The 27,946-nt window shown below is 47.1% G+C and overlaps 1 protein-coding gene and 1 pseudogene across 2 annotated transcripts in view; one reads left to right on the top strand and one right to left on the bottom strand.

Moving 5' to 3' along the window:
* Positions 1 to 3,301: 3,301 nt before the first annotated feature.
* LOC121471709 lies at positions 3,302 to 15,252 on the top strand (annotated as a pseudogene).
* An 11,113-nt stretch (positions 15,253 to 26,365) lies between these two features.
* Positions 26,366 to 27,946, bottom strand: part of NCKAP1 (NCK associated protein 1) — a 101,955-nt gene continuing 100,374 nt past the window's right edge. For both annotated transcript variants that reach the window (XM_041773907.1, XM_041773906.1), the window contains one exon: positions 26,366 to 27,294. In XM_041773907.1, the coding sequence (XP_041629841.1) occupies positions 27,178 to 27,294 (117 nt within the window). In that variant the 3' untranslated portion in view covers positions 26,366 to 27,177. The remainder of the gene's footprint in view (positions 27,295 to 27,946) is intronic.

Consider the following 27,946-nt stretch of genomic DNA (forward strand, 5'->3'; position numbering starts at 1 on the left):
CTGCCCCGGGTGATAACGAAGAAGGAAGTGCGGTCCCCTCCCCTGGGAGTCGCACCTGGGCCACCGTCCCTGGCAGAGCAGCCTCCGCAGAACGCCGGCTCCTAAGGGGGTTGCTCTGGGGACAAATCTCGAAGTGCTCTTCTGCGAGTCGGGAGGATGCGGAGCCCGGAGGGCCGCCGGCGGGCACGCAGACACGGGCAGGCCACCGGCCCCGGGCGAGGCTGGCCCGGAGCGAGGCTGAGCGGGCTGGGCGGCCGCGGCCTCGTGGGAGGACACTGCTTCCTACTCCTTAATTTTCCCCAATTTGGTTCGTGGGCTCGCGGCCTCCCGCTCCCGAGGCCCTCCCTGACCTCCCCTGGGCCCAGGCCCGCCCCAAAGACAGGTCCAGGAGGCCCCTGCGCTCCCGTCGCTTCCCGCCCTTCCCACGGAGCGGCTTCCAGGAGGAATTCGCTTCCAGTTGTAGGAAGGAATGTCTCTTTCCTTCTGGGGACACAGCCTTGCTTACAGGGACAGGACGGTCACCACCATGTACCAAAACCCTCACACTGGAGATCCACAGAGCGGGTCTCTCAAGACTTTAAAGACAGGAAACTGAGGCACCTGGAGGGCTCAGTGGTTGGGCGTCTGCCTTGGGCCCAGGTGGGATCCTGGGGTCCCGGGATCGAGTCTCACATCGGGCTCCCTGCATGGAGCCTGCTTCTCCCTCTGCCTGTGTCTCTGCCTCTTTCTCTGGGTCTCTCATGAATAAATAAATAAAATCTTAAAAAAAAAAAAAAGTCAGTACACTGGAATCTTCAACGGTGTCACGATAAGGGATATACCTTACCAGCGTCGTCTTGATTACATGGACCCTGGACCAGGTGACACGCTGGAGGTGCACAGTCAGACCCGGGAGAGGTACCACAGGAAACACCACCACATTTGGGCCTCAGGAAGGTCGACGGCATCGAGCAAAACGAGTTTGGTTCAGATGCACGTACTCTGGCAGCCACCCCTATAGGCTTTGCAAATAAATTGGATTTTGAAAAATAATCTCATGTCTTGTTTTCTTTCTTCTTTTTGGAAGTTAGCTTTTGAGTCACAGTCATCAAAGAATAACTACGCTGAATCTCTCTTAAAATGGCAGAGAAAAGACGCATAAAGACTCCTTGGAAAAAAAACATTGAGCCAACAAACGATATTCTTGAAATATCTCCCGGTTTCTAAGTCACCTAACTTTTTTTTTTTTTCCTACTCAAACTAATAGGACACGATATATCATTGTTGGTCTACCTTGCTCACAGGAAACCTCATTACGTATCACCTTTCACAAACTCAGTATCAAGTGCCTCTTTTCGTTTCAGAATCACGGTTGATTATGTGCTACCTACGGCGCAGACACCGGCCTCAACCTCAAAGAGGTGGCAAATATACAAAACAGGTTATTATGCAGCGGAGGCTGTCCAGTAATACATAACTCACAACGTAATTTACTTGTTTCCCCCACAAAGTTACATGACTTGCAAACACCATAAAATACTTCACTTCCAGTCATAAAAGGGGAATTTATTGTACGTTTCCTGTTTCAGCGGCGATCTCGTTATAGCTCCCACAGGTAGACAGGACACAAGAGAATTCTAGCTTCCTTTAATAATTGCTCAAACTCGGATGGAGCTAATCTATAAGGAAACAGCAACAGGCTGCAAGCATATCGTACGCGCCGCATGTTTGGGAATCTCTGGTTTGTATTTCTAACTCAATATCGAATCATTTTGTCTTTAAAATTGAAAAAACAAAACTCTTTTAATTGCAAGGCTTCTCTTCCTAAGAAAACAAATCAGCTGACTTGTTAAATTGTCCATAATAGATGGGACGATATCACCCCAGCTAGATTTCCTCGAGCCGCGTTTTGGATCCTTTCCTGAGCACTGCACACTTGCTTCTTAGAAAATAATGACTAATAAGAAAAATCACTTTTCCCAAGCACCTCAGTGTAGAGTTACAGCTGTATTTGGTTACTCTCTGGATGGGAAATAGGCCGGTTGCTTTTCTTCCGGGCCTGCAAGCCTGGCTCCTGAATCCTCTGCACACATGCTCCTCAGATTTCAAAGGGAGGCCCCGCTGGGAGGCTGAAGACCTGACCGTGAGAGAAGGAAGTGATGCTAATTTCCCACCCCAAAGACACCACGGAGCATTTCAAAGACTTGCAGCTCAGGAGCGGAAAAAAAGGCTCCATTCTGGATCAATTCAACGTTGGTCTCACTTGCAGGGTTTCCGGCCCTGCCTCCTCGTCCCCTGTTCCCCTCCTGCTTAGCTCAAGAAATCATGCGGCTGCTGGAGGCCAAATGGACCAAGTGTCCTCCCGGGGCCTGGGGCCTGGGCCCTGTGCCGATCCATCACGCAGATGACTGTGTTTCTGGCCACAGGACAGCCAGGACGCCGTGTTTGGGGGAACTCATGGCCCCCAAGGTGTTGAGGGAACAACGATCCGACACCCAGAAGTACTTGGCCTCTCAGACTTGAAAGATTCCAGAAGGGAGAGGTGGGGGGGGGGCCCTCTGGAAAAGGAAACATTTGTAAAATGTTGACACATCTGCCCACAGTGAAATAACAGACCCTCTTACCTTTGTTGGTTGAGGAATTTCTAACAGAACAATCTTGCAAGAAGACATGGTGCATAGCCCACGAAATGTTTCAAGAAGAAATACAGTCCAAGGCAAGCGGCCATCCACGGCTATTTTATACACGCAGGGCCGTGACTCCCAACCTTCTCCCTCTCTGAAATCTGATGAACAAGATGAACTACGGCCCCAGGGGACAGACTACACCGATGTAAATACAGAGCCAAGCTCACCAGCCTCCTGCAGTAGAGCCTGGTTTCTCTGGGTGGCCGGGAGTCTCTGGGCCTGCTCCCCACCCCGGCACCCCCAGGTTTCATCGTGCCCAGGGACACCCAGGAAGGCCCTCGGTCCCCGCGGTCTCTGCAGGTGAAGTGGCCACGCAGCAGCATGGGGAAACGTCCTGCACACCTTTTTGTCCTGACCCGGGAAAGTCTGAGGATAAAGGTTTTCTTGGAAGAGAGGCCTACTTACCCTGGGTTGGGACTCGGGTGCTCTGACAGATTTTCAAAGTTGCGGCTCCTATTGGGGCGATGATGTCTCTAGAGCTCAGATCTTCTCGTGTGAAGTGAAGGAAGCGATGGAGTATGAAAGCAGACGTCCCCCGACAGTCCTAGACTCTGTGAGCAGATGAGCCTTTCGGAGCCCGGCGAGGGCACGGGTCCGGTCACTTCAGCAGGCGTAGCTGGGCTCCGGGCTGGGCGATGGGGCCTGCTGAGCCGCTTCCCGACCTGTCCCTCCACGTTGTGACGGGTGGAGGCACTGGCACAGTGCTTCACGACGTGCTTAAGGAGGAGCTACTGTGTTTATGGAAGAGCCGAGTCTCGCGGACGCAATCTAACAGCAGAATAATAAGTCAATGACTGCGAAGTCAAGAATGAACCCATAGAAGTGCTAGAAATGACGTGGAGGTTTTCTGATCTTGAACAAGTGGGTACATGGGTGTCTACATAATGAGTCAGGAGTTCGGTCTAGCTTTTAAAAAGTGTAGAGACAAATGATAAACTTGGAAAATATCTGCCAATTATATGATGGACCAAAAAAAAAACCACCCTAATTCTTGAAAAGGTACGCCCTGCTGTACGACAATCACCAGCACGCACTCCAGGACCTTTCCGTCTTCCCCAATTCTGTCCCCATGAAGCGCTTGCTCCCCACCCCCTTGCCCTGCCAGCCCCTGGCAGCCGCTCGTTTCCCTTCTGCTTCCGTGAATCCAACTACTCCAGGCACTTCGTATGGAAGAAATCACCCATCTCTCTCCCTTCCTGACTGCTCTACTTCACTTGGCGCAAGGGCTTCAAGGTTCATCCACGTGGCAGCATGGGTCCAATTTCCCTTCCTTTTCAAGGATGAATCCTATCCCCTTGCTTGTATGTGCGGCATTTTGTGTACGCATTCCTCTGTTGATGAGCACTTTGCTATTTTATCTGTTTAAGTGAAAAATAACTTTTTAAAAAAGATTTTATTTATTTATTTGAGACAGAGAGAGAGAGAGAGAGAGAAAGCACGAGCAAGGGAAAGGGGGAAGGAAGAGGGAGAAGCAGGCTCCCCACTGAGCAGCGAGACTGATGTGGGGCTCCATCCCAGGACCCTGGATCATGACCTGGGCCGCAGGCAGACACTTAATGGACTGAGCCACCCAGGCACCCCGAAAAATAAAATTTAAAGCCAAATTTTCCCTGAGAAAATATTAGTGGCACAGAGCATCAAAATATAAATAATTTGATGGCAACGGAGAGTTTCCAATGCTCCATTGTGAATTTGATTGGGGGTGCTAAGAATAAAGAAGGGAGCCCACCCTGAGATGAGGTTCAGAATGAGCTTCTTGGTCACTCCTAAGGAAAACATTTTGCTCAGTTCCATCTGCAGCCACTGGTTTATACAAAGGGAAAGTAGCCTTCTGGTCACAGACCACAGCTTCGGTCACGTTTGGTGTTCAGACACATCTGCACGTGCCTGTTGGGATAGGGGCGCCATGGTGGAAGGGGCTCAGTGAAGACTAAAGTACAAAAGGAAACTGTCGAGCTCCAAGCAAAAGCTCACTCTAAGGAATTCGGCCGCTGGGCCCCGGAATTAAGGGCCCAAATACTGCACCGAAATACTGATTGGTGCAAAGCTGTGTAGATGACTCTTTTTTTTTTTTTTTTAAGATTTTATTTATTTATTCATGAAAGACACACATAGAGAGAGAGAGAGAGAGGCAGAGGGAGAAGCAGGCCCTATGCAGGGAGCCTGACATGGGACTTGATCCCAGGTCTCCAGGATCACTCCCTGGGCTGAAGGCGACGCTAAACCACTGGGCCACCAGGGCTGCCCTGTGTAGATGATTCTTTAACTTGTCCAGATTCAACCACCTGGTGGTCCAGAGGTGCCCTGGAAGCCAAAAGGGCTCTGGATGCAAACTCAGAGAGAGGCCTTCAGAACTCTACACTTGAGGTCCACGTAACCCTGCTGTAGGACAACCCTAGGCATTCCAGCACCATCCTGAAGCGAGCACCCCCAGAGGGAAGGCACGTTCTCCTCCTTGCCTGGGAGACCAGCCGGCTGTGCCAGCTCCAACGGAGGTGCTTGGCACAGGTCTGTAGCTCACCGGCGAGCGGAGCGGAAGCTCAGAGCAGCCCGTTCAAGCTGCAGTTCTTGTATGAAAGAGCCAGTATGGTCTGGGTCTGTACCCAGGGGAGGACACCCTACTGAGGTAGGGAAGATTTCTCAGAGGTTTGGAGGCCAGGGTTGAGTGCATGAGGGGAACGGTGACTAGCATTTGGGCATGGATGTTGACATGTCCCCATATGCACACACAACATTTGGAGCCTTGGGAAATTTGGGTCATGATTCCTTGGCAAAGAAGGCGCCTGCCTGCACTTAAGTGCAAAGGAGAATCTCAGAGAGGTCAGAACTGACCTGAATTAGTGAAATGCTCCGCTGCTTTGATATTGATGGACAACACCAAAGCCGTGGGCATTCCACTAATTTTGAACAGTGAGCAGAAAACATTTTGCGAGTGGTTTCTGGGGAAGGGTATAGAGGGATCGACGTCTCGGATAAAGACCGTGGGTTCCTAGAGTGAAGAAACCCAGTGAGGAGGCTCTTTTGCCAGGTTCCTTCGTCTTGGCCGGAGGACGGGGCCAGTCAGAGGACAGGCTTGTGTCCCCAGTGCACCACCTGTTAGCCAGATGTCTGACGCTGTGACCCTCAGGATTCGCCCCGGGAAGTCAGAATAATTCCTGCCCACCCTGTTGATAGTACTGCTGTGCACGTCAAATGAGACAACGGGTGTAAAAGAACGCCCAAGAAGTTCGTCCACATTCTGTGGGAAGAGATCCTCACGACCTCACAGGTAACACATCCTCAAACACCTTTTTATTTTTTCTGGGACACCCCTGGCAATCCAATCCTATTTCCTCATTCTTCATGTTGAGGAGGTGGATGGCCAGACACTGAGAGCATCTGCAAAGTCTGGCCATCTTCACAGAAGGCTATCAGTAAGGAGGTGCGGGCATTCCTACGTATTGTGTAGTCGTAAGTATTGCTGAGTATTTATAAGTTCACGACTCCATCTGAATTCACATCCTAAAGGCCTAAAGTTACACGCAGCATGTCAGGCCAAAGAAGACACGTCTTTAATTTGGTTCCCGCAGAACTCCACTGCAAGAGGAACATGTTAATCCCGTCACACTGAACATTGCTTAACTTTATTGAACACTTATATTTCTCCACTTTGCAATATTTCTATAAAGCAAAATTAGTATTTGTGAATGGGACTTTTACCAGAATAAGTAAATTAAGCAATGCGTGAAAGTTGACTCTTTCTACACTCTGATGTGCCAACATGACCCAGCATATTTGTGTAAGATGGAACCATGTTCAGAGGGACTCTGTGTACAGTTTTACGTTGTGTATCAGAAAGCTTACATCCGGAGTTCAAATGATCCCCTTCCTGCTTCCCAGCTGCATAGCCTCTTCCCGGTATCGCCACTCCAGCAAGTGTACATCTCTGTTACACCGACGTTGCGGTGGCATGACTTGCACAAGTGCGTCCAGTGTGGTGGAACATAAGCCCCCGCGCATCATAAATGTACCAAGAGCCTATCTGACCCGTATGTGGGCTGAGTGGTCACAAGCCTCAAGGTTGCAAGAACAAAAAAGGACAGCTTTGACTTAAGCAAAGGGGGGATTTAGTCACGAATGTTGACCAGCATGTCACCGAATAGCCAGGAAGGCTAGAAACCAGACTCGAACACCAGGCAACCAGAGGCATCAAAACCAAGGCGCAGAAATGACCCAGAGGGAAGCCCACCGACACCACCTGCAACAACAAACAATAGAGCTTTGCAGAGCTGAACTCTGGACACCACCATTAGAGAGGTCTCCACGGGCCTGGGAAATTGGATAGGGCATGACTGCCTCCACCCGCACTCCCCATCGTCTTGCATCACTACCCCCCAGTTCAAAACCAGAGTCGTTGCATCTGACTAGATGAGCCCGAGTCTGGTACCCCGCAAAAGGATGGGGGGATGCTAGGAGAATGGGCCTCCAGGGTAGGAGGTGGCCTCTCACCCCCCACGTCTTGGGCAATGGAGATTTCAAGTGCGAACATGGGAAAAGGCTACATTTAAAGGACAGTGAAAATAAAGCTGAAAAATGGCAATAAATTCATGACTTCACTATTGAGTTACCATATTTTACATAATCTGTTATGAACAGACTATCTAGAAAAACTGAAACCTAAAATCTTAAACCATGAACACACAAGTGAAATCAATATTCTGACCCTTGAAACTTCAAAATGGTAAGTCCTCAATGGAGTGACCATCATCGGGACTTGTAACTGGCAAAGTCACCGGTTTTGATATTTTTTTTCCCCTTTCCCTCGGGGAATATTTAAACATTTATGTTGAATAACACCTACTCTTTCACTTGGAGAACAGACCCCTGTTGATGGAGATTTTTTTTTTTTTTAATGGCAGGAGGACATCACCAAAATGGTGACACGGGAAATGGTAGCCGCGTTCCCCCGCAGAGAGCAAGACCCTGACAGCTACCCAAGAACAGAGCAAGGCTGGGAGAGCAGCAGAGTCCCCCCGAAGTTAAGCAGCGCAGTGGAACGAGGAATCTGCCAACGACTGCCCAGCGGGGGAAGGACGGCAGCCACACTGCGCCCCTGTGGCCCACCCGCCGGAGAGGGGCTGCCCATCTGGAAGGGGCCCCTCGCCAGGAAAGGGGGAACAGGGCAAAGGCCCAGCCGCCCCAGCCTCGGGGCCCTTGGAGGTCCCAGGGGGTGGCACAGAGAGGCAGCTCAGAGGGGGAAGAGCAGCGTGGGCCATCGTGGCCCATGGTTACCTGCGCTGCACAGCAACACGGAGGACTTCCAAGAAACGGATGTCAGCACGGCTGGTTTGCAGCAGGTTTTGCCCACAGCAGCCCCTGTGGGTCCCCCCGCCATGCCGGGGCCCAGAAGCTGCACTGCTAGGTTCCTGGCCCACCTCCACCACCCGTACGCACCGGGGCCAGGCCTCCAGCTGTGACTGACCTGCTGCTCTGCTGACACCTGTCACCTGCCTCCACTGCAGTGTCTGCACCGACCGCTTGCACACCTGTTGGGCTCAAATTAAGGCACCTCTTATGGCGCTGGCCTGCAGCTAGTGCCCCCAGCTGTGCACCTGCATAGCCTGGACTCACCCGCCCTCCTTACTAGCCTTCATGATGGGCCACGCAGCTCGGGGAAGACTGTGCAGCCACAGGGGGCACACCAGCAGCCGGGGCCCCCAGAGCTGCCAGTGAGCCCCTAGCTGGCCTGGCCCTTGCTGCCTGCCCTGGCCTTCCTCACTACACGTGTGACCGCATCTAGCCCCAGCCCCCACACAGGCACCTGCAGCTGTCCCTCCCACACCACTGGGGGCTCCCCACCGTAGCTGCCTGCCCTGGTTGGGGTCACTGGTTGGGGGACCTGGAGGCACCACTAAGGATCCCAGCAGCCCTTACAGCCACAGTACTCCCCACACAGTGCTTACCAAGGACGACGTGGGTCTTCATGCTGTCCATTCCAGCATCCCAAGCCAAAGAGGCATCATGCACCCCTGAACCCAATGCTGCCACATGCCCCCACACCTGTGCCCATACCACTAGACCCAGGGTCACAGTAGACTGTGTCCCATGACTGAAGAAGTTAATCCATAAAGTCTGGAAGAGGTGACTGGTCCTGCAAATGTGCAGACACCTACTCAGGGCTACAGAGGTTATGAAAAATCAGTGAATCATGGCTGCACCAAAGCAATGTAGTAAACCTTAAGTAACTGTCCACGGAGACATGGAAATCCAGGAATTGTCTGACAAGGAATTTAAAATAATTGTTTTGAAGATGCTCAGAGAGCTACAAGAGAACACAGATAAATAATATAACAATATCAGGAAAACAAATACAAGAACAAAATGAGATCAACACAGAAAATAGAAAACATAGAAATAAACCAAACAAATGTCGGGGCTTAAGAATAATGCAATGATTGAACCGAAGAATTCAACGGAGAACTCCCATAACAGATTTGACCAAGCAGGAGTAGCAGCGATCCAGAAGACAGGCCAAGTGAAATCATCCAATCAGAAGGACAAAAAGAAAGAGGAATGAAGAACGCTGACAGCACCTGTGGGACACTAGTAAGAGAAACAGTGTACACGACTGGAGTTCCAGAAGGAGGAGAGAGAGAGAGAGAGAGAGAGAGAGAGAGAGAGAATGGTGTAGAAAGCTTATTTAAAGAAATAATAGCTGAAAGCTTTCCCCCTCTAAGGAGAGATTTGGACACGTTCACGAAGCAAATAGGTCACCCCAAAATTTCAATCTAAAATGATCTTCTCCAAGACACATTATAATAAAATTGTCTAAAATGAAAAATAAAAAGGGAGTTTTAAAAGCAGTAAGAGGGGATGCCTGGGTGGCTCAGTGGTTTAGCATCTGCCTTCGGTCCAGGGCGTGACTCCTGGATCCAGGATCGAGTCCCACATTGGGCTCCCTGCACGGAGCCTGCTTCTCCCTCTGCCTGTGTCTCTGCCTCTCTCTCTCTCTCTCTCTCTCTCTGTATCGCTCATGAATAAATAAATAAAATCTTTAAAATAAATAAATAAATAAATAAATAAATAAATAAATAAATAAATAAAAGCAGTAAGAGGAAAACAATTCTCTCATCAGAGGAACTCCCATCAGGCTAACATCAGATTTCTCAGCAGAGACCTTGCAGGCCAGGAAAGAAGAGAATGATATAATCCTAGCGCTGAAAGAAAAACGTTCCCAACCAAGAATACTTTACCCAGCAAAGTTGTTCTTAGGAAATGAAGATGAGATAAAGATTTTTCCCTTGCAAACAAAAGCTGAGGGTGTTCATTACCAGTCAACCTGCCTTCTAAGAAATGCTGAAATAGAGGGATGCTAATTAGAAACATAAAAACATATGAAAATAACCCCTTAACTCTAGTATAAAAGCGAAAGGACCAATGTGTCAAAACAAAAATCTATGGTTACAATAACTTGCTACTAGAGACACAGTATAAAAAGATGAAAATTATGACTAAAAAAAGATAAAGTAAAAAGGTAGAGCTTTTGTAGCAAAGTTAACTTATCAGTGTAAAATAGACTGTTAACACCTATGTGATGTGTTATGTACGCCGCCTAACAACCACGCAATGGAAACCCACGGTAGATTCACGGAAGGCAAAGAGAAGGGAATCAAAGCATTGACCCCTAGGGGAAAGCGTCAGTTCACACGTTGGTGTGTGGGGGCTGGGAGGCCGGGGAATGCACACACACACACACACACACACACACACACACACACACACGGAGTATTATTCAGCCGTGAGAAAGGAAATCCTGCCCGTTGTGTCAAACTGGATGAAATTTGGGGCATTATGTTAAGTGAAACATGTCAAAGAAAGACAAATACAGTATGATATGACCGTATGTGGAATCTAAAAAAGCCAAATTTATGGAAACAGTGTAGAATGGTGGTTACCTGAGGAGGGAAGGTGGGGGGAAATGGGGAGAGGTTGGTCAAGGCTACAAACTTGTGGTCTTAAGATGGATACGTTCTAGGGATCTAAAGTACGGCACAGTGATGGTAGTTGGCACTACTCTATCAGATACCTGAAAGTTGCTATGAGGGTAGGTCTTAATTTTTTTTTTTTAAGATTTTATATATTTATTCATGAGAGACACAGAGAGAGGCAGAGACACAGGCCGAGGGAGAAGCAGGCTCCCAGCGGGGAGCCTGATGTGGGACTCGATCCCAGGACCCCAGGGTCACCTCCTGAGCCGAAGGCAGACGCCCAACCCCTGAGCCACCCAGGTGTCCCTCGAGTAGGTCTTTTTTTTTTTTTTTTTTTTTTTGATTTCGAGTAGGTCTTAAATGTTCTCACCGCAAAAAGGAAATGGCAATTGTGTGACTTGGAGGGCACAGTAGCTAACGCTGTGGTAGGAATCATTTTACAAGACATAAGTGGATCAAAACTACACGTTTTACAGCTTAAACTTACATAATGTTATATGTCAACTCGGTCTCGACAAAGTTGTCGTGGGGGTGTGAGGGGAGAGGCTTCACGGAAGAAAACCCAAACATGTCACAGGGAGCTTTCCCCCATGCACTCTTCCCATAGCTGCTTCAATTTAAGTTTTTCATGCTTTTATTAGAAAGCCGTAACTGCATTTGGAACCTTACTGATATCCCACCTCAGGACGGCTTTTGCATTATTCATGCATTTTTCACAATAGGCTCTTCATGCCTTTGAATTCTTCTAGTTGGAGCAGGAAACGCAAACAAATCAGCAAATGGACTTAGCCCTTAAAAGCTTATGTCCAGCTGAGTAGTTATGATATCAATTACATCATGAAAAATTCCTTTTCCCTGAAAGACTGCTAAAGCTCAGAGGGTTACGGTACAATTTCTCAGCATAGGACAGACCGGGGAGGGGGGTGTGTGGAGAATGTAGATCTTTGGATATTAGCAAAAATTGGGGGAGGCTTTGGATAGGAGGGGAAAATAAGCATTTATTTGTCTTTAAGGCAACATGTTGCCTGTTATGTATGAATAAACTGGCTTCAACAAAAACTGTTTTATCCATTGTTAAAAAGTGACTGACTATAAAACAGCTACCACAGTTCTGTTTTGGCCAGTGACAAAAGGATTTATTTCCAAATCTTTTCCACTAAAAAGTCCACAGAGATCAAAAAGTTTTCACATGTGATCTCTGCACGCCAGTAAGATAAAAGTGCTATGTTTTAGTACGTTATAATAATCCTATTATTGTGCACCACTGTTTTCCAATGACCTGTAAATAGTACATATTTGAGAAAGGCTTTTTTTTTTTTTTTTTCAGTTAAAGAGACAAAGTAGGAAGTAGGAAAGGTACGTATGACAAGTCAGGGATCTATTGTTATAAATTAATTGCTTTTTCCCCAGTCTGCAGAGTTCAGAATTGGAAATGCTTGGCCAATGAGACATAACAGAGGCAGAACTTGAATGTTACAGTGCAGTTGGCAAAATGATTTATCCCTCCTTTGTCATTGAAATTAATAATATGTATGCTCTAACATTGACAGCTTTTCACTTATTTTGTTATGCATGCTCTGCACCAAATTAAAATATGTGCACTAGCACAATATTGCAGTCATATTTCATTTATTTATTTATTTATGATAGTCACAGAGAGAGAGAGAGAGAGAGAGAGAGAGGCAGAGACACAGGCAGAGGGAGAAGCAGGCTCCATGCACCGGGAACCCGATGTGGGATTCGATCCCGGGTCTCCAGGATCGCACCCTGGGCCAAAGGCAGGTGCCAAACCACTGCGCCATCCAGGGATCCCTGCAGTCATATTTCAAAAAGAAGGAAAGGGAAGAAATAAGGAAGAAAAAGAGGGAGAGGGAGGGTGGGAAAAAAAATATCCAGCCAACTCTGAATTCCAGTGAAGTGCAATTTGTTTATGTTTTTGCTAATGATACCAATGTTCTTATGCATTCACGTATCCATTGGTCGTGATCAATAACATCGAAACTTTTACCTGAGCTTCTGGTTAGTTTTGACACCGCACTATCGAAGAGTCATTATTTGTTCAATACCTGCCTCCTGCATCAGATGATGAGAGTCAACATTTGTGTCATGGTCAAGATCGGATACGTAACACCTGTCTCCTCCTCTAGGGACGAACCCCGCGATGGCAGGGACCGTATCTGCTTCCTGTATACACCAAGCATTTAGGATGCAATGCCCGTACAATTCATTCATTCAATAAATATTTTTTGAGGACCTTCTCTGCACTGGGAAGTAGTAAGAAATATAAATCTAATGAAATCAATTCAAGTGAAAAAAAAAGAGAGAGAGATTGAAGGAGAGAGTCTGGATGTTTTCTCAACTTCATCGTGCCATGTTTCTTTGATTTCTTCGGGCATCCACACCATTCTTTTCACCCGATCAGCTTCCTCTGATTCTCTCCTTCCTTATAATCTGGGAGCATAGCAAACCGCCCCAATGACCGCCCCAATCTCTACTCCATGAGACTCGCAGCTGAAACAACCACTACAACCTTCAGCCTTGGTCCTCACTTACGAGAAACATCTGGTAGAAACAGGCCGCCACCTCCAAGTCAGTGGACTAACTCCCCACGGATCCAGCTTCCTCTCTCATTAACTGCCTGGCAGCAGGAGGACGGGTAGTGGGGTGCCAGTGTAGGATCGCAGGAGCCTCCGCTGGGAGTCTTCCTCCTTAGGGGCGGCTGGGCATGGGGCTGGGAACTGGAGAAGTCTAGTTAAACTGTGCTTTAGGTTAGTGTCTTCCTACTCCTCTGCCCCAAGTGGCTGGCCCATAGCAGGTATTAAATAAACATTCGCTGCAGGGAGGCTGCAGATGTGTGAGCACATGCTGGGGGGGCGGGGGCAGAAGGGAGTCTAGTGACCCGGGTGTGTGAGTGGCGCAGTGGCGTGGAGCGTGACCTTGGGGACGCTACCATCTTGGCGCTGCCCGAAGACCCAGGTTGTGGGTCCGTCGTGGGCCGCCGGCCGTGTCTGCGGAGCCAGTTCCCGAGCTCATCAGCCTCGGTGCTGGGCTGGTGTATGGGTCAAGCGAGCTCCATCAACCAGAGGGAAACGTGTGAGCGACTAACGGTCCGAGGGCAGCTGAGAATTCTAGCCAGAGCTAGTGGGCCACTAGGGGAGGCCACATCTGGATGTGACCAGGCACCTTCGCACTCAGAACTGCCTCCTTTGGCTCACATGCCTCATCTCAGAGCTGGAACCTGCCAGAATGGCGTGTGGGAACGCTGCTCTAGGAGAAGCTCAGGAGGCGGCGCAGCGAGGACCCTCAAGACTTGAAAGGCACATGTCGTGCCCTGGGAACGTCCAAACCCCCCGCCAGTATGACTGCGTCCCAGGTCTTCAGCGGGATTGACAAACAATTAGAGGGGACATTGGCAGGAGCTGCAGCTAACCGTGTGGGGAGGCCCGTATTGCAGGAGCCCCTGGGACCAGCCCCTGGGAAAGGCCGGGGCGATGAACCGCAGCTAATGAAGACCCGGTCCGGAGAAGGCCGCTAATAAGATGGTTGGATGTCGCTGTCCAGTCTTTTGGTTGGTCTGACGGAGCCAAAGGTCACACAGAAAAGTTAGCAAAGACAAGCTGAAACCTTATCCCCTAAAAGCTCGACCTCCTAAAAGCACCGTTTCTGCGGCCCACCTTTTGGCTACAAGACAACACCTGTCAAAGCTTTTAAGAACAAGCCATGGCTCTATGGGAGCAAAGACCGGCCGAGCCAGCAGCAAGGTGTTGACGGGCTGGGTGCCCGACAGGGGAGGGAGACCCGTGAAATCGCACCTCCCCTTCCAGAGATGCCAGCATGGCACAGAGGCAGGATGGCCCCCAGCAGCAAGCAGCAAGCAGCAGGCCAAGAAGGGGGGAGGGGGGTCATGAACCTTCCCCATATGGTGGACGAGGAGGCCATGAACAAGGAGGACGGGGAGGTCGACGAGGTGGCTACGCCCATGGTAGCTGAGGGGGAGAAGGAGGAAATGAGCATGAAGGAGGCTGGACGGATGGAGGGAAAGGAGCAGGAGGTGTCTACCACGATGGTGCTTACCAAGATTCAGGCTTCCAGGGCAGCCCGGGGGGCTCAGCGGTTTAGGGCTGCCTTCAGCCCAGGGCATGATCCCCGAGACCCGGGATCGAGTCCCACATTGGACTCCCTGCGTGGAGCCTGCTTCTCCTCGGCCTGTGTCTCTGCCTCTCTCTTTCTCTCTCTCTGTTTCTCATTAATAAATACATAAAATCTTAAAAAAAAAAAAAAAAAAAAAGATTCAGGTTTCCAGCCAGGGGGCCATCATGGTGGTGGCCACGGTGGTAGCTACCAAGGCGGTAGTGACGGTGGCTTCCAAACATCTACCTATACAGCAAGTGGATACCAGGGTGGTGGACACCAGCAGGGCAGATACCACGATGGTGGGCGCCTGGCGATCAAGGCAGTGCTTATGGAGAGAGAGGTGGTTGCGGAGGCCGAGGAGGAGGCTAGGGGAGGGAGGGTGAGCCAGAATTGTCACCAGGGGGGCCAATCTGAACAGCGCTCAGCATGGAGGTCATCAGCATAATCACTTTAGATTTGGACACGGAAGACATTATCCTAGCTGAGTCCACAGAACCTTAAATTTTGCTAGAGCTCAAGTAGTAGAAGCCTCGTCTCAGAATCTTGAATCCAACATCAAATTTTTTTTTTTAAGATTGTATTTATCTATTCATGAGAGACACCGAGAAAGAGACGGAGACACAGGCAGAGGGAGAAGCAGGCTCCCCGCGGGGAACCTGGTGTGGGACTCGATCCCGGGACCCCGGGGTCACGACCTGAGACAAAGGCAGAAGCTCAACTGCGGAGACACCCGGGTGCCCCTCAACATCAATTTTGAGTTGATGTTGCAGGGAAGTGGCAGGCAGATTCCTGCTTGGCATAAATATTTGTAGGTCTTCATTCAATTGTTTTTTTTTTTTTTTAATGCAGTCTGTTTGAGAGACACACAACATCTGTGCTTTGTATGAAGAATTTTTAAAAAGATGATTAAAATTACCTTTAATTGACCAGTAGACCAATTCCACAGTCCTTTTTTGGGGTAAGAAATTTCTTGAAAAAGTTTTCAGTAAGCAATTGTGAAAAGAGGATTGTCCTGGGTGTTTTTTAGATTTACAACGAGGAAACCCTCCTCATATTGATCCACGTAAACGTGTTTGCCTTCAAGTACCCCGATGCCAGTTCCCCAGCAGAGTTCGGCCCCGACTGGCTTTTTACTCGCAAAGATCATAGCACATTTGCTCCACGATAGAGATTTTAGCTCAGTTCCTGTGAAATGGGCCCTTCTGCGGACGGCACGCCCCGAGGCCGGATCCTTCTGGTGGAACACTGGACCCTACGCTCGTCGCTGGAAACCCGGGGCGCGGCCCAGATCTGTAGAGACGACAGAAGCGAGCTAAGTCGTGCACCCAGAGGCGTGGAGGGATTTGCACGGCCCAGCGGCTCCCACGCGGCCGCGTCCATTCAGAACAGACTCTTCCTTGGGCCCTAGTTTTCCTTGAGCTCCGTCACAAGAAACAGCAAACTGGAGTCTGACGCGTGAGTCCGTCCCACCGGCCAGCGGGCTGGAGACCGCCTTCTGCAAGGGAGGGGACGCAGCCCTGCCCAGGAAGGGGCACGTGGGCCCGGGGCGGGCGCCCCTCGTCGCTGGGCCGGAAACGGGCCTGGCCCTGCGGATGCTCGACCTTCTCCTTGACCGAGTTCAGAGACCGCGCGTGGGCAAGCGGGGAGGCGAGGCGGGACGTGCGCCCGTGGGGAGGCTGAGCCATAACGCACCCACGTGTTGTCGCTGCTGAGGGCGCCGCTGGTGCAGCCAGAGGGGCATGTGGCTCTCGGTCTCGGGGTCGGGAGCTCCAGCCCCACGTCGGCGGGAAGGTGGCTTGGGAATAGGCTTGAGGAGCACCCGCTGAACTGATGCGGGCTGCGGAGGCGACAGCGGTGCTCCTGACCTCCTGGGCCACTTGCCCCGCGTTCAGGGACCTGGGGTCGCCGCCTGCGGTCCAGAAGCATGTGACCCTCCTCCAGCCCATGGTCACAGCACGGACATCAGCCTAAGGCCCCGACATAACCCGCCACCCCCCATCCTCCCACTGACAGGCGGCCGTCGGGGCGCGCCGAGCACCTGTGCCCGCCTGTGGCCCCCGGGGCTTCTCCCCTCAGGCCGAGCACCTGTGCCCGCCTGTGGCCCCCGGGGCTTCTCCCCTCAGGCCGAGCACCTGTGCCCGCCTGTGGCCCCCGGGGCTTCTCCCCTCAGGCCGAGCGGCCGAGCACCTGTGCCCGCCTGTGGCCCCCGGGGCTTCTCCCCTCAGGCCGAGCACCTGTGCCCGCCTGTGGCCCCCGGGGCTTCTCCCCTCAGGCCGAGCGGCCGAGCACCTGTGCCCGCCTGTGGCCCCCGGGGCTTCTCCCCTCAGGCCGAGCACCTGTGCCCGCCTGTGGCCCCCGGGGCTTCTCCCCTCAGGCCGAGCGGCCGAGCACCTGTGCCCGCCTGTGGCGCCCGGGGCTTCTCCCCTCAGGCCGAGCGGCCGAGCACCTGTGCCCGCCTGTGGCGCCCGGGGCTTCTCCCCTCAGGCCGAGCGGCCGAGCACCTGTGCCCGCCTGTGGCCCCCGGGGCTTCTCCCCTCAGGCCGAGCACCTGTGCCCGCCTGTGGCCCCCGGGGCTTCTCCCCTCAGGCCCAGCGCAGCCGGTGCGCGCCTCCACCGGGCCTGAGGGGGCGGCTGGAGAAGCTGCTCCCGAAAGGCCACATCGGTCTCCCAGCGGGGACGCCCTGTACGGAAGGCCACGTCCGGGCGGGCTGAGGCCAGGCCCCCGCCCTGGGCAGCGCCCCTCGGGCCGAGCCCAGAACCCGCGGCACAGGCTCTTCTCTCCAGGAGCTGCCGCTCCTCAGCGTGGGCCCGGCCGCCAGGGCAGCTGCCGGCGCATCGCGGGGCCGGATGGGGTGACGGGTCCACTGGGCCTTGCGCCCGATGGCCGCAGAGGACCGTCGGCCGAGCTCCGGGGCGGGAGGCAGCGCTGCCCAGGGCTGGCCTGCGGTGAAGGCCTCGCAGCCCCGGGCCTGTGCGTGGAGCGCCCGCCTCCGGGAGGCCTGGGTCACCAGGCTCAGGACGGTGACCTCAACTGTCACTTTGCAATCTCTCTTAGAGCTCCTCTTCTTTGCTCTTGGCATTTCACTTACGTTTCCAGATTTAAAAAAAAAAAAAAGTCATTTTCTTTACTCTGTTACATGAAACACTTTCTGGATCTCTCACGACCCCTCCCCTTATGCCTACTTATTAAAACTTTTTATATTTAAATTCAGTTTAGTTGACTTATAGCGTGTCATCAGTCTCAGGGGCTTATGCCTATTTACATAAGGAGTTCAGATTCCAAGTGTCCCCCTGAGACTCCGAACATGGGAATGACCTCACTGGGAGAAGTCACAGAAACCACTTTGTGTCACCACTGAGCTACCTCCACTCCGGGCCCTGGAAGCCCTACCTGCCCGAGCTTCACAAGCAAGAACAAGAAGAAAAATACCCACTTGCCCCCAACATGAAGTAAAGGACATTTTTCTACAGCATCTGTCCAGCCATCAGCCTTTTCCATTGAGTTGGGGGTTTGATTAAAAAGAAAGGTGAGGGCAGCCCGGGGGGCTCAGCGGTTTAGCACCACCTTCGGCCCAGGGCCTGATCCTGGAGACCCGGGATCGAGTCCCACGTCGGGCTCCCTGCATGGAGCCTGCTTCTCCCTCTGCCTGTGTCTCTCATGAATAAATAAATAAAATATTAAAAAAAAAAAAAAAGGTGAAATGAACACGGACCCAGAAGGTATTCCAAGAATCAAAGGAGACGCAGATGTGTAACAATTACGCTATGATCCAGTAAGTGTGTAATAAAAGTATTTACGAGGTTCAGAAGAAAACAGAGAATGATGTGCTATGATGTAGGCACTCCTATAGAGCCATGGCTTGTACAAAGAAGGTTTGAACTCACTATTGACAATGCGATCAGGAGGTTGAGGCCAGAATATGAGCAAACATTCCATTCTAGAGGCAGGAAACAACATGAGGAAAAAGCACAGAGACGTCCAGCAAGCAATTGTTAGGAATGTTCCGGATGCTACAATGACATTGAAAATGCAAGCTTCTATCTTTTACATCCGTGTGTATAATGCACATAAATATAGTACAACCTACACATGTAAAGAGCAGGCTTCAAGCAACTTGAGCATTGCTTTATGTTAAAGCTGCCTGAGAAAAAGAACTCTTTCCCATCCAAGATCACATACTCTCAGACCAGAGCTGGAACATAGGCTGGGGTATAGACACAAAGGATTTTTTTTTTAAGATTTTTATTTATTTATTCATGAGAGACAGGGAGAGAGAGAGAGAGAGAGAGGCAGGGACACAGGTAGAGGGAGAGCAGGCTCCATGCAGGGAGCCCGACGTGGGACTTGATCCCGGGTCTCCAGGATCACGCCCTGGGCTGAAGGCAGGCGCTAAACCACTGAGCCACCCGGGCTGCCTGGATAAAGATGCAAAAGTGTCCCAGTCTCGTGAATGGAAGTTGTGATGTGATACTGTTCCTAGAATCCACAGCAAACTCTTTGAAGACAGTTGTATAAGATGCAGAACAAATTGTCAAATCAACCACAAATCAGAAAAACAACCTCCATCTATCGAATCTTATCAGTTTATACATATGACCTCACTTACTTCAGTCCTGACAACAGCCCTTTGAGGTAGATATTATCTCCACTCTACGTCTATAGAAACAAACTCAGAAAAGTCAAGTAACTTGAAAGTAACAGAGCTGGGATTGCGATCCCAGATTTCCTGATGCCATGGGATCATCCCTCACATAGACCCCTAAAATCCTAGCAGGAACCCGGAAACGCTCATGATGACTAAGGCGTTAGGACTGTAGAACCATGCACGTACGTGTAGCAGCATGGCACAGTAGAAGGAGCACTAGACCTACTATGCCACGAACCTAGATGACAAAATTCTGAAAGAAATCACAAGATTTCTTCTATGTGACTGGATAAATTACTCACCCTTGAGTAGGTTAAAGTAGATCATTTCTAAGGCTCTCTCCAGCTATAAAAGACTAAAGCGCTCCATTATTACTGTCACTCCGTGTGTCTGTGACAAGGGACTTAAAGCTCTGTGGTACCATTTCTTCATGAAAAGACAATCCCTCTTGAGCAATTTGGTTGTGGGGATTAAAACAGGCAATGGGCGTGAAAATGGCATGATGTAGGCACCCAGAAGTGGCTCCTAACGCTGAAGCTGCACCCAAGGCGGTGCCAAGCAGCTTTAAATGCCACTGCATCCACAAGCCCACCCTCCGATCCGAGAGATCTGAGACAACATAAGGATAAGTATATGGTTTGGGGCCAGATTTAAATCTTGGCTGCTGCTTCCTTCAACATGAGTTTGTACAAGTTACTCACCTTCCCTGAGCTTCAGTTTCCACATCAGTAACTGAGGATAATCCCCACGCAGGGTTATTGTGAACACTAGATGAGCAATACTTAGAGGATCAAATGGGATAAAACTTGGCAGTGTCCGCTGCACAGTGAACTATCAATAAATTCTAATTATTATTATTCTGACCAGCATTTTCAGCTTGGACAAACCCCTATTAACAGCCAAGATCAAATTTGACCTTTATTCCCATCTGAGTCCTACTGGCAGGGCCTTGCTTCAGGCTATGCAAAAAGACCCTTGTACGTTTTGGTTGGAGGTAGGCATTAGGATGAACTGAAAGTTCAGCGTCAGCCTAGGAACTTGTGCATTAGCTGCTCCTCATATTCGGGTTTAGTTTTTGCAAGGTCTAACCACCGAATGCCAGCTCCAATCTGCCTTTTGGCCTCTACAAGTTGTGTGTGATCAATGGCCATGTAATTCCATAGGTTATGGTCATACCCAGTTGGTATGGCATCTTGATTTATGATTCATAATTGAATATCTGCTCTCAAATACTTTTTTTTTATAAGGCTTTTACTTAGAGACATAAGGGAAAGCACAGGTAGGCAGAGTGGCAGGGAGAGGGAGAGGGAGACAGCCTCCCCACTGGGAGGGAACCCCATGAGGGGCTCCACCCCAGGACCCTGGGACCATGACCTGAGCCGAAGACAGACACTTAACCGACTGAGTCACCCTGGTGCCCCAAGACAAACATTTCAGATATAATTGGAGTGGAGATCTCCTTAAATTGGATTCTACCAGTTTAAGTACAAATGTGCCTTTAGAATGTAAGGATTTCTTACATGATACTACTTGCTGTGAAGATTCTCTTTCTACCACAAGATGCCGAAATTAGCATGCACACAGTTAAATATGCAAGTGGAAAATTTAGTTGCATTTGTACCACTGTCACATTTTTAGAACCAAAGTCTATCAAAAAATTTTTTCTCAAGTAATTATGATGCAGTAATGTATGCAAGAACTTAGGAAAAAATAAACAAGGGCGACACGTTTTAGGTTTGTTTCTGGAAATACCACCCAATAATGCATGAAGTTTCAGTTTGGGAGAATACTGTAATGAAATTTTATCATTAGCACTGACCCCCAAAACTTCAAATGCAGGAGTTAAAGAAGATATGCCTTTAACTTATTCAGTTACTAACGGAGAAAAAGCAAATCTTACTAATTTGATAGCAACTTCATAAGTTGCTCTCCACTTGAAAGTCACTATTTAGGGGCACCTGGAGGGCTCAGTGGCTGAGCGTCTGCTTTTGGTTCAGAGAGTTAAAGATCTAAGTGGAAGATCTTGATTTATAATTCATAAATCAAATAAGATATGGCCTCTCTGGCTAGGTTCCTCACTTTAATTTGCTCATTTATCCTATATTGTTCTTTTTTAGGTCAAAACAACAGCCTGAGAACCTTTCTTGGAAATGAGACATATTAGAGTTAGGCATGCTTGACCTGAAACGGTAATGACAATAATGTGTACGATAAGTTCGATTCATATAAATATCCAAATTTCAATATACCTAAAGCAACTTTCCACCCTGAAAATAATACCAAGTGGGCTCAATAAATCCTGATTTTCCTTTCAATTCAACAGGACCAAAAAACTAAATAACCATTTGTCATTAAAGATTAACACATTTAAAATTTCAAACCAATCTTTTTATCAAAAGACAAGGGTCACAGCAAATCTTTAGAAAAAGGGGCACCTAGATGGCTCAGCGGTTGAGCACCTGCCTTTGGCCCAGGTCATGACCCCAGGGTCCTGGGATCGAGTCCCACATCAGGCTCCCCACAGGGAGCCTGCTTCTCCCTCTGCCTGTGTCTCTGCCTCTCTCTGTGCCTATCATGAATAAATAAAACCTAAATAAAAAACTAAAATAAAATAAAAAAGAGCCATTGTTTGAAAATTCAGGCCAATGCCATCAGATGAAAACGGGATGCCTGCCCGTGGGGCCGTACTCGTTTGAGCTCTTAGAAAACGCAAGAAGTGTATAACCCTGCAAAAAACTACTCCTTGTCGGGAGCCCTTCTTGACTGTGAAGAGTGTGTTTCCCCGGCCCCCGGCCCAGCATAGGCTCCAAGAACTCCTGACCTCTAGAGCTACTAAAGCCTTGCTCACTCTGCGTTAACACCTGTAAATCCGCAGAAGCCTTTTTTCTCCAGGGCCCTAATCCTAGTCCACTGAACTTTGGAGTTTTTCCATCCCATCTGGGTTAAGAGATTGGCAACACTAGCAGAACAATCAGTTGATTATGGCTTAACAGCAAGGTGCGCTCTGAGCTCCCGGAAGGTAGGTGCAAGATCTTACACGTCTCTTTCATCCCACTGTATGGACATATGCTGTCAGACTGACTGCATTACCGAACATTCTGTGACCGGATTTCCTGCATTAGCACCATCTATGAAGGTCAGGATTACAGTAAATAAAGATGACTTAATGACCAGGCAGCTTTTTTCTCACAAGGAATTATCTTAATTACATTTAAAATAATGTATGATATAGATTCCATTTCCTTTATGTATTTTTTCCTTCCTATTTGTAATAACAAAAAGGCCACTTTAGGAGCACCGGGGTGGCTCAGTTGGTTAAAGACCAACTCTCGATTTCAGGTCAGGTCATGATCTCAGGGTCATGAGATTGAGCCCCACATGGGTGGGGCTTGACCCTCAGCATGGAGTCTACTTGTCCTTGCCCTTCACTCTTCTCCCTGAACAATCTATCTCTAAAAACAAATAAATAAAATCTTTTTTTTTAAAGGTCACTTAACCTTGGCTCCAAAAAATTTTGTAAAATGGAAAAACTTTCCATAACTTGAAGGCTGGGGTGGAATGAATGACAGAAACAATTTTATCAAGCCCATTAGAATATAAAAAGCTTTACAAAGGATGTAACTGAAAGACAAAGGTTAACATTAATTACACCAATTTAGGTACTGAAGTCCTCTTTGGTCTTTTTTGTCTTTAAAAAAATGATGTGTACCAGACAATTGGTATGAAAGGCAAGGAGTCTTACAACTTTTTGCCTTCTGATTGGTAGACATTTTTACTGAGAACAGTTTTCAAAATGACATCTCTGAGGAATGAAGTTAAAAACTGCTATGTACAGTCTCCTATATACAGTATTTAAACACACAAATGGCATCTTTCTGAATTAGCTTAATATATAATTCACAATATACCTATTTAATAGAATAAAGGAATTGCAATCTTGGTGTAATTTTAATTGATTCTTAAATTCATGTATTAAAGATTTCATTTATGTATTTGAGAGAGAGAGAGAAATAGTGACAGAGCTAAGTGAGAGAGGGCAAAAGCAAGGAGGAAAAGGAGAAGCATATTCTCCGCTGGACAGCCAGCCCCACGCAGGGCTTGATCCCAGGACCCTGAGATCACGACCTGAGCCCAAGGTGGACGCTGGGCCGACTGAGCCACCCAGGGGCCCCTAAGTTCATGTTTTTAAATTGGACATCTTATCATTCTCTAACAGGTGTGTGTGTGTGTGTGTGTGTGTGTGTGTATACACCCTTTTTATATGAATGCCATTCTTTTTTTTTTTTTTAATTTATTTATTTATGATAGTCACAGAGAGAGAAAGAGAGGCAGAGACACAGGCAGAGGGAGAAGCAGGCTCCATGCACCGGGAGCCTGATGTGGGATTCGATCCCGAGTCTCCAGGATCGAGCCCTGGGCCAAAGGCAGGCACCAAACCGCTGCGCCACCCAGGGATCCCTGAATGCCATTCTTAACTTGGACTTGGAAATAAATGTCCTATACTTCTAAAACTCAATTAAAATTCAGTTATCAAAGTAGCTGCATCCTAACATTAATTACTATGCACTACCAGATTTTAACAGTCATATGACTACACTCAAGATTGGGAGCTATTTTCAACCCTAACTATTGTACTAAAAAATGTTTACATATGCAAATAAGTGTTCAATTAGTATTTTAAAACAACAGCTTTTCAACACTCCACTTAAAACAGTGAAAATGAGAAATCCATTTAAGAAATAAAAATAACCAATTAACACAAAAAAAGATATTCCATCTCCCTAATGAATAAAGATATGTGAATTAAAACACAACATGTGTTTCACTTTTTGAAGAGGCAAAGATGCATTGGCAGTTAATAGAGGAAATTATATTCAAATAACTGAAAAGGTAAAATTGATACAATCTTACTGGAAGGAACCTAATATCATGTTTCGAAGTTTAAAATGTATACATCTTTCCACTAAGCAATCTCACTTGTGAGAAATTATCCTAAGGAGATAACAGGCCAAGTTCACCAAGATATAGATACAAGATATTTAAAATGAAAAACCAAGAAATCGCCTGAATGTTCACCCAAGTGAAGTTACTAAATTAGTCATGGCATATATCATATATGGAAGCGTTAAAAAAAAATCAAAGACTTTTTTTGACTCTTGAGTGAAATATGCAGAGTACTATGCAGAGGGCTAGCATATGTGGCATGATTGCATGATTGTATGGAAAACAATAAAAACAGTCATGTTGTGGTTTAAGTTTAGAATAAGAAATAGTAAGACAAAAAAAAAGTAAAAAAAAAAGCAGTAAAACAAAATGTTAGAAATAGTACTGTCAATTTATTTTATTTTTTTTAGTACTGTCAATTTAATTTTACCTTTTAACTTTCTAAGTTATCTTTGCCTTTTTTTTTTTTTTTTTTTTGATAGAAAGATTGCCTGTAAGAATAATCAGACACTATACCAGTTAGGCAGTTTGGGTATATGAGGAAAAAAGAGGGGCAAGAAAAACTTCACGTCACTAGGAAGGGGCGATCTTTTCTTGGGTCTGCGCAGGGGTAAATAATGGCGTGCGTACATCTTAGGTCCCTACATTTACCAATATAAGTGCACATATTCAAATGCCCACTTTACCTCTCAGGATATCATTACCAACAGTTACTACCACTCTAGGATGCTAGGATTTCAAAACAAACATTTATTCTTAATTTCAACTGTTCATTGACTTATCAGGCTATCTCAAATCTAAAACTATTCCATTAAAAAATTCTTTCCCAGGGACGCCCGGGGGGGCTCAGCAGTTGAGCATCTGCCTTCGGCTCAGGGCGTGACCCCGGGTTCCCCAGATCGAGTCCCCCTTCGGTCTCCCTGCAGGGAGCCTGCTTCTCCCTCTGCCTGAGTCTCTGCCTCTCTATATGTGTCTCTCATGAAAAATAAAATCTTAAAAAAAAAAATTCTCCCCCCCCCCTTTTTTTAAAGATGTATTTATTTTGAGAGAGACAGAACATGACTATATGAGCAGGGGGAGGGGCAGAGGGAGAGGGAGAAAGTCTCAAGAAGACTCCCTGCTGCTGAGCATGGAGCAGGACTCCGGGCTTGATCCCAGGACCCGAGATCATGACCTGAGGCAAAATCAAGAGTTGGATGCTTAGATGACTGAACCACCCAGCACCCCAGAAAATTCCTTTTCTTTTCAAAAATCCTCACTGAACTATTGAAAATTTTCAACAGAGAGTGCGGACTATTCCCTGCTTGAAATATAGATTGGAAGGATCACACACAAAATAGCAACACGATAATCTTGTGGCACCTCAATTTCATTCTACTCTCTTACCTGAACAAAGAAGAATAATATATAACTGAGTTCATAGTAGCTTCCTTTTCTCTTAACGTGCTACTAGTATATATTTAAGAAGCTGTGAGCAAAAAAGTTCTATTTGATATCCAGATACAAAGCTGTTGAGAAATAGTCTTTATAATGCCAATCAAAGAGCAAAACATCTGGTTAGTTTTTAAACAAAATTAGCTGCTCTACCCTCGGCCAACCACTAAGCAATAGGTCTTTCCCATTCATTACTGACTGATGTAGTAGCTCTCAGCAACACTTTACTGGTTCCATAATCAATCATTTTATTCCCATTCTTTCAAATAACTCTGTCCATTTGGTCACATGAAACTGCAAGCTGATGGCACACGAATATCCTTTTAGTTCTTAATTCTTAAAAAAATGTCATATGATTTTATTTTCTGATTTTATTTATTCAAAAAATTTTTTTTCCAGTGGGATGTTTTTCAAAATATTTAAGCAGATTTTTCTGACAGCTGACTTGGTATCAAATGCTACAGTTAGACATTTCTAAACTAAAAGCTTATTTTAAACTAAATTGAAACTAAAACTTTCATATTTTTAATAAATTTCTAGAGATCTAAAATTAAAGAAATAATTCAAAATGTGATACAGTCTAGTGTTTATTTTATGTTATGGCAGGTACACTTGAATTTCAAAAATTTAAAACATATAAAAAGTGGTTAGGGACTAACATTTGTATCAACAGTTGATAAATGTCTAAGATTATTTATTATACAGCAGGGTACAATGGTAGTGCTATTGCCAGTAGGGCACCAGGGAAGTTAGTCTAAAAATCATCACCAGGCTTTATACAAGCAACAACATGTGCTGCCGTTTTAGAATTTCTGGACATAGCCTGCTTCTAATGCTAAGCAGTCCTTAAACATTTTTAATGTTATACAGTGTTACAGTATTTAGTTTGGCAAATGTTTCAAAATAAAGTAGAAATGTATTCATAACATCACAGAAATACACATCCAGTTTTGTTTTCAATGCGGACCATAGGTACAGATCAGAACTCTTCCCTATATGAAATAATTTACACACAGATGAATGCTATAATACCACTATCTAAAATAATCACTAAATACAATTCTTTTTCAGAAATAAACAAGCAAAGGGTTTTTTTGTTCATTTTCAAATATCAAAAACATAGAGATAAATGTATGTTTTCCAAACAATGATATTCTAAAATTATAGGAATAATTTTAGTGAATTCAGTGAATGTGAAACCTAAATCAACCAAGTATACTGTAATACAACCATATTAAATGAAACCAATGATCAGAAAACACAACCATATGAAAGAAATTTATAACCACAAAACTGTTTTTCAGGCCTTAAGGTAAAATTGTTCCACAGTTTACAGGTAAAACCAGACCAACAAAAATGCGTGCTTGTCTTCAATAAGTAGGTATTTTATGCAGAAGATGTAACACTTTGCTTGTAGACAGCATGGTATGCATTTCTCAGCAAGACGTAAGGAAAACAAGATTCCAAAAGATCCATGGTCAGGAATGGGGATTCCTGCACAATCTGAAAAGTGGCAATAATGCATCACAGATTTGGGAATTATTTATAGCAGCAACATTGACTCACAGCCAGTATTACAGTGTTACTAGAAACAGAAAATTACTTTCCTTTTAACTTTAAAACCTGAAGTCTAAGTGTGCCACTGTTTTGCTATCAAAATGTTTAAAATCATCACTTTTCCATTAAGTCTATTAATCACAGGAACAGACTGAGTACTTTCATTTGCCCTCAACAGTACACTAGACCTTTAAGAGAATATAAACATATTTTTTGAGAATATAAACATATTTAAAATATGGTCCATAGCATCAAGTGTAACTGGGTTCTCAAGTCTAAGCTAGGAGGCCAGATCACACATAAGACCAACTGTATGTAACTAAGTGGAAAGCTAGAGGAGTTCAAAAGGGATGAAAGATTAACGTGGGGCAGAGTCATCAGGAAAGTCTATCCAGAAAAAGACGGGAGTGATGATCACAGAACAGATAGAGATCTCCGCAGGAAAAGGAAATTACTGTGAGAAAAGAGGCACGGTGTAGAAACAAGCAGACCTGGTTCAAACAGTGAAGAATACCTTAGAATACCTTATAGATAATGCTACTCATCTTTGTTTTCTGACCTGATTATCATATGGTAAAGCACAAGCATGTCAGTCTTT

The sequence above is a fragment of the Vulpes lagopus genome, chromosome 11 (genome assembly GCF_018345385.1).
Source record: "Vulpes lagopus strain Blue_001 chromosome 11, ASM1834538v1, whole genome shotgun sequence".
NCBI lineage: Eukaryota > Metazoa > Chordata > Mammalia > Carnivora > Canidae > Vulpes > Vulpes lagopus.